At 39.3% G+C, this 15400-nt stretch overlaps 1 protein-coding gene across 1 annotated transcript in view; it reads right to left on the reverse strand.

Moving 5' to 3' along the window:
- The window catches only part of NKAIN2 (sodium/potassium transporting ATPase interacting 2), a 608119-nt gene that overhangs the window by 124461 nt on the left and 468258 nt on the right, over positions 1–15400 (reverse strand). Inside the window, exon 4 of the mRNA XM_063124718.1 lies at positions 2411–2611. Coding sequence (XP_062980788.1) covers positions 2411–2611 — 201 coding nt within the window. The remainder of the gene's footprint in view (positions 1–2410; positions 2612–15400) is intronic.

The following is a 15400-nucleotide window of genomic DNA, read 5'->3' on the forward strand; positions in this document are numbered from 1 at the left end:
TACAAGGACTGTTAATTTCTGCTTTGCTTCTCCTTTTGTACAAGCCTGTAAACAAATCAGGAAGAGGAAAGCTTCACATGACATCCAAACCCAGGATTATGGTTAAGTGTGCCCAAACAAACCAGAATTCATAAGCCAACAACAAGCCCTGGTTTACAATCCTGGCTTGTTTGGGCATGCTTAAGCATAACCCATGTCCAAACATCACACAAGGCTCTTGACTTTCTGGTTTGTTTACCCACATGCAAAGTGAGGAGCAAATAGGTTGCATGTACCAGCATATAACTCATTCACATTTTGATTTATTAAGCCAGAATTCCTGGCTTATTGTTACATTTAAACACAACCTGAACCATCTGAATTGCTTGGCAATGATGTGCACCCTGCACCAGTGCTACTAATGAAAGGTAAACTCTGATAAAGCTTGATATCACAAAACTGAAAAGATTTTAAATATTATTTGTGGTTTACATTTCCCCCCCAAATGTCAACCAATATTATGTGAAGTTGTTCTTCTCTCCACCCCCACCCCCATCACATTTATCATAATCATTACTTGGTCTGCAGTTTCTGTTAATGAAATTACATGAATAATAAGACCTTTCTTAAAACCGTTAATAAGAAAACATATAATTGGGGACCACACACACAGTTTCAATAAAATTTATGCTCAATATTTATAGTTTATTGTATTAGTCACTTTTAAGTTGTAGTAGTATTGTTATACCTTTGAGTTTTCCTGTTGTTGTGCACTGTGTGTCAAGATACATATATATTCCTCTTGCTTGGTTTGTTGTTTTACTTGAATGTAGATATTGCAGTAAATTCGTTTATATATGAAATTCTTCAATCATCTTTTAATTCATTATTTTCTATAGAAGAATATCATACCCTATAGAAGGATATGACTCAAAGTATCTTAAAATAATTTTAGAGAGTACCTAGGCTGCAAAAATCTTAGCTGCAATCTACTGAGTCTCTAACAATGACACATACAGACTGCATCCACACAGTCAGCATTTTTCTTTACAGCTTAGCTTTAAATAAAAGCCTGAAACCCCCTTCCCAGGTGCACACACAGATAGAGAAAACCTCATTCCCCCCAGGTTTGGGAAATGCCCTTAGTTTGATACAACAAAGTCTTACACACCTGTCAGAGTTGGAGACATTGTGCCTGCTCCGTCTGAGTGAAACCATGCCCACTGGAACCCTGAGGAATGGCCTTTGCTGCAGAGTTACCTATGTATTGTATCTATATATTAATACGGAGCAGAATTTTTGTTCACTCTGTTTTGACCCTTACATATTATTCACTCAAGTTAAGAATGGTCTCAAATTTAAGCTATAGATGCCTAGATATACAGAAAAATAATCATACCCTGAAAATAAATTGACAACTTCACAACTAATTGTTCACATTCATAATAATCTGTATTGCGGAGCCAAATGGCCATGCAATACATGTTCACATGCATGGATGGTGGATCATAGAATCATAGAATAGTAGAGTTGGAAGGGGCCTATAAGGCCATCGAGTGGCTTGTGGGGGGGGGGGGAGGGAGGGAGATGGATATATGCTGTGTGGGGGGGAATGGTTGTGTGGTGGTGGATGGCTTTGTGTTATGTGTGGGAACTGAACAACTTTCTTGCTTATTGTACCAGTCTATCTCTAACAGGTTTAATACAAATGTAATACAAAATTCTAAAATCTCTAGATTAGGTAAAACAGCTGATTAACAAAGTTACTATATTGTAATTTACACACATATCGTTGTGAATTTTTTAGCAACAGGTTTGGTGTATTTATATTACTTTTCATTCACTTCCATTTTTTGGTTTACTAATTGCTACTAATTTTACAGTGCTCTTTGTATGGTTAAAATCTGCTTACTGCAGTGCTGAATCATGATTCAAAGTTTGGTTGGAATCAAATAACTGGTATTGAAGCAGTAAATCCGTAAAAAAAAATGTGATTGGCCACCATTTTCTTTCAAGATGGCAGTTGAAATTTTCACTCTGCCTAAAATCATCCCAGATAGAGGTAGAACAAATCCTAAATGCTTCATAACCATCGATCAAATTTCATAGAGGCAGTGAATGTCCGAAAATTTCAATTGACCACCATTTTGTTTCAAGATGGTGGTCAAAATTTTCACAATGCTAAAACAATCCCAGATAAAGGTACAACCAATCCTGAAGGTTTTATAACAACCATATACAGTTTTTGAGTATACCGAGGACATACATACAAAGAAACACTTCCTTTTATATGTGTAGTTAAAATAATAATAATAATAATAATAATAATAATAATAATAATAATAAGAATAAGAATAATAAGAATAGTTAAAGTCTGTTGGGATATACTGTACCAAAAGGGTACTGAAATAGGAGATAACTGAATACTTACTGCAAGGAAGATCTGTAGAGAACTGTGGGCCACTTCTATATATTGGTAATCAAGAACACACCCTGAGACAGTGATGTAGCGATGGTCTTCTGGTGCCCAGTCTGGGGCTGGGGTCACAGATGTCACTGTACAGCCTGGCCCATTCTCCATCCACCAAGAACGATGCATTGAGATATTGAAGGTCAGAATAAGATCTGTTTCCTGTCAAATGGAAAAAGAATCATAAACGAAAGTACAGTTTGCCAGTATAGTCAGATAATACCAGTCCGTGGATCCATATTATTATTTTTAGGACATGAGAGCTGAAAGATATATGGATTTCAATTCTCACTCACACTCAACAGTAAAAATCAAAATTGAATCTGAATTTGAAAGTCAAGTGTCAACATTTCAATTGTCATGATCCCATTGAGCTTCAAAGCAGGATGACACATTGATAACACATCCAATAGGTATAGGGCATCGTCATCACTCCCAGTGCTTGTCATTTCCCTTTCCGTTTCCCAAAAATGTTTTTCTGCAGCCTGGTTTTATGATTTTCCTAACTCTTTTCAAGGTAGTGTGCTTATTGCCGAAAGCCATTTCCCAAGGCGCTGTGACTGTCTCCTGGATTTTCACTGACAACAGCGGGCACATTCAGTAAAAGCAATAACTAGAGAAAGAGAATCAGCACATGTGCTCAGTCATGCATAAGACGGGGGGAAAGGCCCTCTTGTCAGAAATGGCCTCTCTGAACCCAATAATTTCCATATATTGTTCAGACTATCTCAGTAATATTTAGCCAATGAATGATGATTTTCAAGTAAAAGGTGCTGATCAAGGGAACTTTAGTGTAACAGAAGGCAGCATCCCTGCTGTTGCCTTTGTGACATCCCCAGCTCTGATTCCACAGATCACTGCTTACATAGGGAAAGGGAGTCAAAAGAAGTAACTGAATCCATCTCTGAGTCCTCACAACACCTAAAGAGCAGTTGCTGCTTTCAACTCTAAAAGTACTGATCATGTTGAACGAAGCATATGCATGGTGCAGCCACAGATTAAGCGCTGTTTATTTAGGCTGACCATATGGAAAGGAGGGCAGGGCTCCTGTATCTTTAACAGTTGTACAGAAAAGGGAATTTCAGCAGGTGTCATTTGTATGCATGCAGCACCTGGTGAAATGCTCTCTTCATCACAACAGTTAAAGCTGCAGGATCCCTGCCCTCTTTAGCTAGAGTGACCAGATACAAAAGAGGGCAGGGCTCCTGCAGCTTTAATTGTTGTGATGAAGAGGGAATTTCACCAAGTGCTGCATGCATACAAATGATACCTGCTGAAATTCCCTTCTCTGGACAAGTGTTAAAGACACAGGAGCCCTGTCCTCCTTTCCATATGGTCACTCAAAAGAAAAAGCTGGCACTAAAATGCTAAAAGCAGTGGATTAATTTATTATTGTTCCTATCCATTACTTTGAAGCATCAATACTTTTTCAAGACAAAACCACCTATATTGCTTAGACACAGCTGTGCACACCACTGACGGAATGCATTTTTAGTGGACTCCAAAAATGTCTACAGTAACATCAAGGGACCTCTCTCCCCCTCCTTTTCTTGAATAGCTACCGTATGTTTTCTGTTTAACATCTGTGTTTCAAAGACTGCTCAGAGAAACAGCTGCCTTGAAGCTGTATAACTTAACAGGAAATGTTGATACATGTTGGGCATGTCAATATTGTATTCTTCCCAGCGTCCATGTTGAAGATGAATTTATAATCCCAGTTCAACAAAACAGTTGCTTCCTCTTCGGGACACAGAGCTACATCTGTGCAAGTTTTGTCGATTGTCTATGAATGCAGGGACTGTTCTGTAATTCCTGGTGATATTTGAGAGCCCTGTTAATAACAATTAGTGTATTAAAGTAGATTTAGCATATGGCTCAAGAACAAGGAATAGGGAGGAGGTAGGATGAACTAAAATGCATATTTCTTTGCATTCTTATGGTGACCAAAGATGATCAGGACAAGTTGGGTATGGGTTTTCTCCAAAAGGAAGGCACAAAAGTTGACTTTTCAGAGAAATTGTTTGCCCAGACACCTTTACATTCATCCTGGCCAGATCTATACCAAGCAGGATATAACACTTTGAAAACAGTTTGAAAATGGCATATTCAATGTGTCCTGTGCCCCAACAGTTGTCAATAGCATTTTAAAACCATTACAAAGCAGTAGTGTAGATCTTGCTCGTCTGCCCTTAAGAGTACAACTGAAAGAATCCAGATTGTCTTTATATCCTCGACATAGTCAAATGGTAGCAAGGATTATAGTTAAATACGATTTCTTCTTCTTTTTACAAAATCAAATGGCACTTTATTATTATATTTATTATTATTATATTTATTTGTATCCTGCCTTTTGCCAAATATATTCAAAGTTACAACAGTAAATGTGAACAGTGAAAGATAGGCAATTTAGATGAATATGCCTCTTCTGATGCATTCTAATGAAGTAACTATCATTTTAAAAGCCTGTGAACGACCTGATCTTTTTTGGAAGGTGTTACATAGAGTAATAGTGTCCATGGTCGTCCATGACAGATACTGGGTTTGGGCAGGGCAACATAAAGATTTTAACAGTAGTCTTGTTGAAAAACAGTGTAGAGGTGACACCTGATCCTGCCCTCCATTGCCGGTCTCCCCCAGTCTGAATGTTAGCCATTCAGAATAACTCAACAGCTGGGATGAGAACATGTGAGACTAGAGCATAACCTTTTAGAGTTTTTTGTGAGTGTCAATAGCATGAAGATTGGGGTGACTTGGACTTTCAAAAAGCTTCTGAAGAAGTACCCCCATCGAAGGCTCCTGACTAAATTTAGCAGCCTTGTGGTAAAGGGTCTTCTATCAGCTGGCAGTTGGTTAAAGAACATGAAGCAGAGAGAAGGAGTAAATGGACATTTCTCAAAATGGAGAGATATCGGAAGTGGTGCTGCATTGGGACTGGAACTTTTTAACTTGTTTATAAATAATGAGGAGCTTGGTGATCAGTTTTGCTGATGACACCAAATTATTCAGAACTGTGAAGAGCTTTGAAAGCACCTCTCCAACCTGGGTGAATGGGCAATGAAATGGCAAATGCAATATATGTAAGTGTATATGTAGGTGTAAAGAGATGCAAATTGGAAGAAAAATTCTAACCACATATGTGGAGTCTGAGCTGGCAGTGACTGATGAGGAATGGATCTTGGGGTCATGGCAGATGGATTTGAGATTTGTTCCAATGGGGGAACACACCCTCCCCAGGAGTGTGGGAGTGCACCCACATAAGTAGCTGTGTGTTCTCTCCCAACTGCCATAGAGAGAAAAAAAGCTTCATGGGAGTAATTCAGATCAGAAAACAGGGCAAGGGAAAAGGATTTCAACTTGTTTCTGCCAGCAGCAATGTTCTGATCCTGTTCACTCCTCTCCCACCACAGCTGCTGTCTGTTAATTATTGAGAGTTGCAGCCCAACACATCTGGAGGGCACCAGGTTGGAGAAGGCTGCTTAGAGTCTTAAAAATCAGTCTCTGGGGCTTTTGCACATCAAACCAACAAAAATAGATTACATTTCAGGGAGCAGTTGAAATCACACTGAAAATGGATGTGCTTTTCAACAATAATAGCAACAATAAAACTGCTTCAGTTCAGCTCTAATTTTCAACCATGATATGCCAAACTCATTTCACTGTAGATGCCATAATTAATTTAACAATGTGAACCCTGCTCTTCCATTCAAGACTAGATTAACTATTTGGCAAAGGGGGCTCTAGCGTACCGGCTGAGCCAGACTGGGACACAGGCTGTTATGTCATTATTGCAAACTTCTCTCATTGGAGAGAATTCCAATTGCTGCCTTGTGCTGAATTCTCTTAAAAGCCACAAACAGTAAAGAACATGGCGGCTGATCCCTTATCATGGCACAAGAACCCAGTAGTCATTATCAATTCATTAATGAAGAGCATGACTTTAACATAAAACATAAAATACAGGTGAGCAAGGAACTGAGTTCCCATATTCCCCATAGTATAACTGGTATCAGAGGATGAGCAGGACAGAACCCTTGGCTCTTCATGCATATGTCAATATAGGTAAAAGAAAGATTATATGTGGTCATAAAAGAGGTGAAGCCATCAGAATATAGTATAAGATCCATCCACATCATATTTAATCATATTCAGGTATGAATCTATGCTTTGATGTATTTTAATGGCCTTATAATGCAATTCTATACATGCACACTCAGAATTAAGTCCTATTGAGCTAAATGGGGTTACTCTCAGGTAAGTGGGTACAGAATGGCAGCCTAAATTTTCTTATGGGTAGCATGTTATGCCAACAAGCCAAGCAAAGAAAGTGAGATATAAACAATTCTTCAGCTGTAATGTGATTCATTCATTCATTTATTTATTTATTTATTTATTTATTTTAATGTGTGTTCAATGGTTGCCTAGCTACATTCATTTGACATTTTCTTCAGTTAATATGTGAAATATCTTAACAACAGCCAAGTTAGCAAATTGCTTTTGTGGCTAGGTTCTTTTTTTAATAAATATTTTATTAAGGGTTAATACATAATTGAGAGAGGTTACAAGTATATTAAAGATAAAAATGTGTGCAATAGAATGCTTTAGCAGTGCATGAGTTCTCAAACCCAGACTTCAAAGCTCATCCTGGGTGGGTGAGAAGCAAGTGTGCAGAGGGAAAGCTCCCATGAATGCTAAATAAAAATAGGAGGTTATTTTACTGGTCATGAGAACTTCCACTGTGACAGTAGCCCAGAGAGAAATCCACAGTAGGAGGAACTGATTGTAAGGACCGTGGGGATTTTGCACATTACCCTCAACCCAATTAGAAAACTGGAGGAGGGTTGTATGCTTTATAACAAGTAATAACTGCATACACCTTTCTAGAAAAATCTTCCCAGTTTGGGGATGGTGGTTAGGGGAATGGCTGGCTGGGGAATGCTGGGATTTGTAGAACTTATTTCTGTCTAAATATGCATAGGACTGCACCCTAAACCATTCTATGCTGCTCATGTCAAAGAGCGGAGAGCTGTACATTGAATATTGTTAACATAAGATTCAAGTGTTGTATTTATTAATGGCTAAGCTGAGGGATTCTAGGCCTTAAGCATGCCCTAAAGAGGAACTTTGTCCCTTGTGAAGTAGTAAAGCTGGCCTGTAACTGCTCACTCGAGGCATTTGATTCAGTTATTAGCACACATTAAACATTGCCACTGAAAACAGCCAGATCCTATCGAGTCTTGCCTCCCGAATCCTGTCCTATAAGCTGTACATTTATGGCAAGACATGTTGGCAAGGAATTAATATCTGCTGTCATACAAGAGTCCCATCTCTGTTGAAACTGAACTGAAACAATGGCCTAATCTACACCAAGCAGGATAGTGCACTATGAAACTGGTATATAAAAGGCAGGAGCCACACTACTGCTTTATAGTAGCATTGAAGTGTACTGACAACTGCTGGGACCCATGACACATACCATATACCACTTTCATACCACTTTCATAGCGTTATATCCTGCTTGGTGTGGCTCCTGCCTCTTATATACTGCTTTCATACCACAATATCATGCTTGGTGTAGATTAGGCCCAGTGCATTGCAGGGTAGCTATGATTCATTACATAGGACCAGTAAGGAATTGGTGGGCTGATTCCTGCTTTCACTTGGGCCCAATCTACATGGAAATGGCATGAGAAGTGCATTCTGATTATATCTGAATTTTCATGAAATCGCTTCGGTCCGTCAGTAGCACACAAAGCAAGAAAAGTAGACTATACCCTACCCCAAAATCCGCTTTCATGGGTCACTGCCATACTTTGGGCTTAGGTGGGTGCTGAATTAAGATCTTGAGTTTACTCCACAGCTCTCCCCTCTCATCCACCATTGGGATATTGTGAAAGGTTAAAAGAGCACCACTGCAATATTGTAAATGGTTAAAACAGTGCTACTGCACCATCGTGAATGGGAAAATCAGGCTACATATTGTAAATGGGTAAAGCAGGATACTGTGCTATTGTGAATGGTTAAAACTGTGCTACTGTGAAGTACTGCTAAGTTGAAAAGGAAGCCTGTGTCCAGCCAGGTCACAGAAACACCCCTAGGCAAGCCTAGGATTTAATTTTGGGGACAGGCCACACTGCAGCAGAACCGCATGGGGCCTGTGTTAAAGGGAAACTAGGCACTAAAATGGCTTTGTGAAAAGGTGCCTTTTCTAGAGAGGAGCTGCAAAGTGAGATATAAACAATATGTTGGAGTTGACGGAGATGGCAAAACTTATGTCAATAATTAGAGAAAAGTCAACATCTAGGTTTATAACCAAATGGAAACCTCTTATTGACTTTTTGTGGGAACTAGAAAAAATGATTTGTTTATCTGTGGATTCAATGAATAAGAAGCAAACTTTAAGATAATAGAAAGAGGGGAATATTTTTTGTGTGATTATAGAGCAAGAGAAAATATTTTTATATATCTTTGCTGTGGAGAAAATTGGGAGCCCATTTTAAGTGTTGTGTGGTGGTGGTGCTGGTGCTGGCATGTTCGTTTGTGTTTTTGAAACAATAAAATATTTAAATGTGGGTGGGGGGAGGGGGGAGAGGGAAGCCCCATCCATTCCTCTTCTTACTCCCACTTTGTCTGAGCCATCCAGGTCTCTGCAACCAGCTTTGCCTCCATTTCAATGCAAGGGGTGGGCAAGTTGGCCGCACTAAGCCAGAAAGGCATGCCTCTGGGAGGGGTTGATGGGAGATTCTCTAGCCCTGTAGAGGCCATGATCCCAGACACTGAGGATTCCAGGCGAAGCAGTGTGGCACCCTCCCACAGTGTGTATTGCATGAAATAATATCCAATTAACTGGTGGTGTTTTATTTTATTTTTAAAAAAAACATTAACTTTCTCTTTCTATCCATGATTTACTAGTTATACACAGAAACCAGAAACTTTTTTTAAAAAAATAAGTCTCCTGTAATTCTTCCTATCCTCCAGGCACTGCCCAAGCAGACTGAAGAAATATTGCAATTACTGTGGAAAATAAAAGGTCAATGAAGGCTTAAAAAATGCAGCACCAAACTGCTAACATTGTGAACTTGTCACAATCAACTTCCATGCTGCTGCTGAGGAATGACAAAAACCAGCTAAATATTTATGGCCATTTAAGAAAAATTATAATCTTGAATTTCCACTGCATATGATAAATTCGAGGGCAGGGACAAAGAATATAATGATTTAAAATTTAAATGTGTCATTAAAATTAAAAAGACACATTCAAATGTGTCACATTTCCAAACATGGCCCTCGATGCCGTATATTTTCATTTAGGCAGATGGAAAAATGGATCTTCCTAACCATTCAGAGAAACAGAAGTTTGGAGAAACAGGATTGTTAAGGCAAGGTAGGGGTGGGCAACTTGTAGTACTCCAATTATTCTGACCAACAACTACCTTCAGCCCTTACTACTGGCTATGCTGGCTAATGCTGATGGGAGTCTTAAGCTCAAACACTTTGAGAGCCACAAGTTGCCCATCCCTGGCAGTGGGCATGGCTTGGACTCATGCCATGTGGGGTAGACTGGCTTCAGTTGTGACTTAAAAACAAAGCCAAACTAGAATGACTGTGATATATCAACGTGTTTTGTATTTACAAACAAAATTGCACAATTAGAATCTCTTAACAGTTGAAATTCAGAGATTGAGCGATGCGGAAAATATACAGGATCTTCTTAAGAATAAGAACGTAAGAAGTGTGTGAATTGCACCAAGACTAACCTAGTCTAGCATTCTTTGCAAGAATACCAAGAACCATCAGCCACAAGGGGGTCCACAGTCTACCTTCTGCTAACTTCTCCCTCACTCTTACACCGTCCAGCTCTAGCCATCTGTTCCACATGCATCATCCTGCTCATACCAGAAGCATGGACAAAGCCCAGGTGCTGGATGTGAGCAAGAGAACATGAAGCACTCTTCTTTATTTATTGATTACATTTTTTTCCTAACCTTTTCTCCTAAGGAAATTAGAATAGTACACATGGTGTGTTTCTGTGTGTGTGGGGGGGGGGGTTCCCCCCATTTTATCCCCAAAACAACTTTGTGAGGTAGGTTAGACTAACAGAGAGCTTGAACAGCCCAATGTGATCCAGTGAACTTCATGGATGAGCAGGGATTTGAATCCGGGGGGGGGGGGGGGGGAGATCTACACTACTGCTTTTAAAGCGCTTTAAAGCACTTTGAAAACGTTTTGAAAACTGTACATGCAGTGTGTCCTGGGCCCCAACAGTTGTCAAAACTGTTATAAAGTGCTTTAAAGCAGTTGTGTAGATCCCCCCCAGGTCTCCTTGGGCCAAGTCTAAAACCATAGTGGTGTGTGTGTGGGGGTGTGTGTGTAGAGGGTGTGTGTGTAGAGGGTGTGGGGAGACATCAAATCAAAAGGTCTCAATTTGTTGAATCATGTTTCCACAGATATATCATTGCTGCGTTGGGATGTTTGGTTCTAGAATTTCCAGTAATTGAACATTTTATTTTATCACTAGCACCTGGATTAAAGCACTCTTTAATGCAAATTCTGTACTCCGATGAAGCTACATCAATTTAAATGATTTTATGCAGCTTATGGTAGCATCCCCCAACTTGGGGCCCTCCAGGTCTTTTGGATGACAACACCCAGGTTTCCTGACCATTGGCCATGCTGGCTGTGGCTGATGGGAGTTGATGTCCACAACATCTAGAGGGCACCAGGTTGAGGAAGTGTGGCTTATGGAAAGTGTACGGAAAGACCTCTCACCTTCTTTGCTCTGGTGGCTCAGCAGCCTCTGCATAGCTTCTCTCCCTCCCCCTAAATTGTGTGCCCCATTCTTTTCTTTTTCTTTTTATCATGCAGCTTCTCAGGAAGTATTGTCTGCATGCCAGCTTTTAATTGACTTGAGCCCATGATGGGTGGTGGCACCTATTCTGACTCCCCAAAGTCCTTCCAGATACCTTTCAACACTAAAAGCAATGAACTTTAATAAGAATGACTTGCTGGGGAGACAGCTGCAAACAGAACTCTCTATTTCTGAAGGCTGGATCAGTGATTGAAAACTTTATTTAAGAATCTGGCAGACGGTAGATTTACCATTCTAACTGTGGTGTCTGTGTCAGCTGCTTAAATTAAGTTTTCAATAGCTGATTTGGCCCTGGGAAACGTAGAAATGGGGTTGAACTGTCTCCTGGGGCTTCTTATACTAAAATTTTTGTTTGTGTTTAGTGCTAATGCAGAATTAGAGGGACTACTGTGTCAGAGAGCTTGAAGATCGATGCTTTTATTACTTTGAATTGGAAAGCTGGTGTACTCAATAGGGCTCTGGCTGGGGAAAATGCTAGTGAGAGCTTTTCTCCCTCTCTTTCTGCATGGGTTTCAGAATATTGTGAAACATGAGGAAATGAGAACTCAAAGTAGCAGAATTAATCCTGTATTGCTGGTAATTTAGCAGAATGTGGTGAAATATAGATTGCATGAAAAGAATATATATTTCTTCAATAAAGAAAATGTACCACTCCCTATCAAGCGATGCACAAATAACATATCTATCAAATTACCAAGTAAATGATAAACTTGTTTCCTAACACTGAATTGTTTCCAATAATACAGCTAATAAATTAGCCCCTGCAGTGAAGTGTGCTTGAGACTCTTTACATTAACACCATTTTTATTTTAATTTAAAACAAGCCAGCCATGCAGTCCTGAGCCCCGTATGTGTTCTGATATGCCTACGGAACCCCTGCATGATTACGCTGTTCTATTCACTGGCTTGGAGACCTGGAGATTTCGTTCTGGTGTATGTACTGATCTAGTTCCCCGCTCATGAGTTCTTAATGTATGTTAATGTGATTTTTATCTTTATATTCCATTTGTGTTCATTATTTTCATTTTACTCTATATTATTTATTGTTTAACTTACTTATTTATTTTAGCTTATCCTTTTACTTGTTTTTATTATGTCGAATTGTGATTGCTTATCACTTCAACCAAAAAATAATTGCCACGTTGTGCTCCGCCCTCCAGGCACTGGATCCACCCCCTCATTCTACATGCAGCACATGACATGCCTGGAGGACGGAGCATGTCGTGGCCGCCATTTTGATTTTTTCAACGAAATGGAGCACAGGAGCACTGCAGTGCAACTGATAGTAGTATTTTTTTAAAAAAAAAACCTCCCCCCAGCCCATCCACCCCTGATGGGCATTTTTTAAAAAACAAGCCTTGTCCTCCCCCCAGCACACCCCCGATGAGCACGGAGCCTGCAATATAGAGCAGCCGTGGCAATTTCAGCCTCTCTATACTTCAGGCTCTATGATTTCTGCCCGATGGAGGACTCAGGTGCTGCATTAACCGCTTTGTGGTTAAGGAAAATTTAACCACAAAAGGGTTAATGGTGTCATCTGCACCCATTTTGCATGTGGTTAGCGTAACCACAGCTGGCCATGGTTACATTAACCACAAAACCCAAAGTGTCATCTGAACCTCTGTGTGTGTCACAAAAATATAGACTGGAATTTGATCAGAGGTTTTAAGGGCCTCCATTTGGCAAATAAATGGAAATCATGGTGTCATAATATCTTTTTTAAAATTAGAATTCTTTGCTTGCTGCACTTGCTGAGTAAGTTTGTATGTAATAATAGTCTCCCAAATTTTATCAGAGCACTGTTGTTTAGTTGGTTGTTTGACTTCCAATTACATGTTATACATGACATTACCACTATATGTGAAGGTTTTTATGCAGAATCATTAGGTTAAAAATCATGAAGCACAGCTTTAGGGCAGGGAGAGGAACGTAACAGGGTTTGCAAAAATGGAGCTTCTTTATCACCATGGTTGTATGCTGCTGAAATTCAGCGAGAATTTGGCAGTGCCGTGTTGGTTTGGGGGTAGCGGGTGCAGCAAAAATGGGTGGGGGTGGGCACATGCAGTTCACAGGTGAAATGTAGCCCACCCCTGCATGGATTACCAGTGATCTAATCTGGAGAAATTACTGACACTAATCAGGAACCATGTCCCAAAGCTCCGACACTGTTGAATATTTCCACCAAAGTTAAAAATGTAAGCCAGCCTTCCTCAACTTGGTGCCCTCCAGATGTTTTAGATCCATGACAGCTGGGGGTGACAGGAGTTGAAGTCCAAAATTCTGGAGGGCACCAGGTTACGGAAGGCTGATGTAAAGTAATTTGTCCACAATCCACCCAACAACAGAGATTATGGTTCACATGTATTTGATGAAGTCTTATAGGGATAATGAATCACCTGCTGAGAACTTTGCATTGTGCTTTCTTTATATTCGTCTTGACTAATAAAGATACACTTGACAGATAAAGATACACTGGAAGATACATCTTCTTCCAAAGACTCACCTAAGTCACTCTCCCATGCCCATACATAGGATGGCCTGTACTCCAATAATGACATCTGCATAGGAGATAGGTTTCCCTTTATTCAATGTATTATACAATGTATAAACTTTCACTACCATCCAACTGCAAAAGCTTTGGGGATTGTTGCGTGTTGCAAATTCTGGATGATGTAGCATTGACAGTAGCAGAGATCAACCAGGGACCTTCTTTGATAGAATAACACCATGTAGTTCATCTCTACTGTGTTTAAACTGTCCTAATATCTTTTGATCCCTCTGCCAGTCTGCTTCTAGGGGTTTTTCTTCTTCAGGGTTTTAAACTAAAGCTTTCCAGCTTTACGAGGTTACACTTCTATACAGTACATAAAGCTTTCCAAGCTTTTGAGCCAGTTATTTCATTAGATATGAATAAATTTGAATTGACCATACACAATGCTAAAAGGCTTAGCATGCTACAACCTGGCCCTGCTAACCTTGTCATCTAAACCATTAAGCTTTTATTTGGAAAGGCTGATAATGCCCCATCAGTATTCAGCTCAGAACTTAATGGAATAGTTGTTTTTTTGAGGCTCAGTTCTATAAAACACGTGAAATTAATCAGAGATAATGGATCTCACGGAGAAGAGAGGGAAAGAACTGTTCCCCTTTGTTACTGAATATTATTCAAAAAACAGGAGGTGGCCAGTAAGACACCAAAATAGGTTTTCCCTCTGTTCACCCTTTAATATGTCTCAATGTTTGCTGTTCTCGTGCATAAAAATTCAGCTCAAAAGGTGAATGCAGGATGAGGAACTGAGACTCCTTTATACCATTAATCAATTCTTTTTTGATTCATTCATAAAGCATTATAGGTTTTGATGTCGCCATGCTGATTTCTTTTCTAATGCATTTTGTTCTAATGGTTTCTAAAGGCAGCCTTCTTCAACAAATATCCTTTTTATCACTGGTATTATAAACATGTTGTCCTGCACTTGCAGATCTATGGTTTGTTTTTTTTTGTTTTTAAAAAGAGAAGATAGTATCCAATTATTATTTGATCAATTACCTCTTACAAAATCTAAAATTATGGATTTAGCATGTGTATGCACATATGTGAAAGGGAAACTATAGGGAAAGGATTTAGTAACCTGCACATCTTGCTTTAGAGTAGCCTCTCTTACTTTGCCCTAAGGAGAATGCAAGTGCGACTCTAAATACCTTTCCCCTATTTTGTATATTCCAGAAATATGTTTCAGTGTTCATGGTATATTGCCAACCTAGCCATAGTTTGCCTGTATATCTGACGCATTATTTGTGTTTTAAACAAAAGATATAGAAATATGGCTATGATCTTTGCGGAAATTATTCAATGTTCCTGCTTACTGTGTCATATATATTTCTTAGGTTCTTCTTAATCTTATCACATGGCATCCTGTTTAATTGCCTATTATTCTTTTAAAATTTATTTAGACAAATTAATTATTTTGCTTAGTGTTTTAATAACAACAGCACTTAGCTTTTTGAATTAATTGCTGCCTTAAGCTATGAAATGCTATTAGTAAGCACTGGAAACCCCATTTTTACAGATGGGAACATTGAAAGAA

Source organism: Elgaria multicarinata, chromosome 4 (genome assembly GCF_023053635.1).
Source record: "Elgaria multicarinata webbii isolate HBS135686 ecotype San Diego chromosome 4, rElgMul1.1.pri, whole genome shotgun sequence".
NCBI lineage: Eukaryota > Metazoa > Chordata > Lepidosauria > Squamata > Anguidae > Elgaria > Elgaria multicarinata.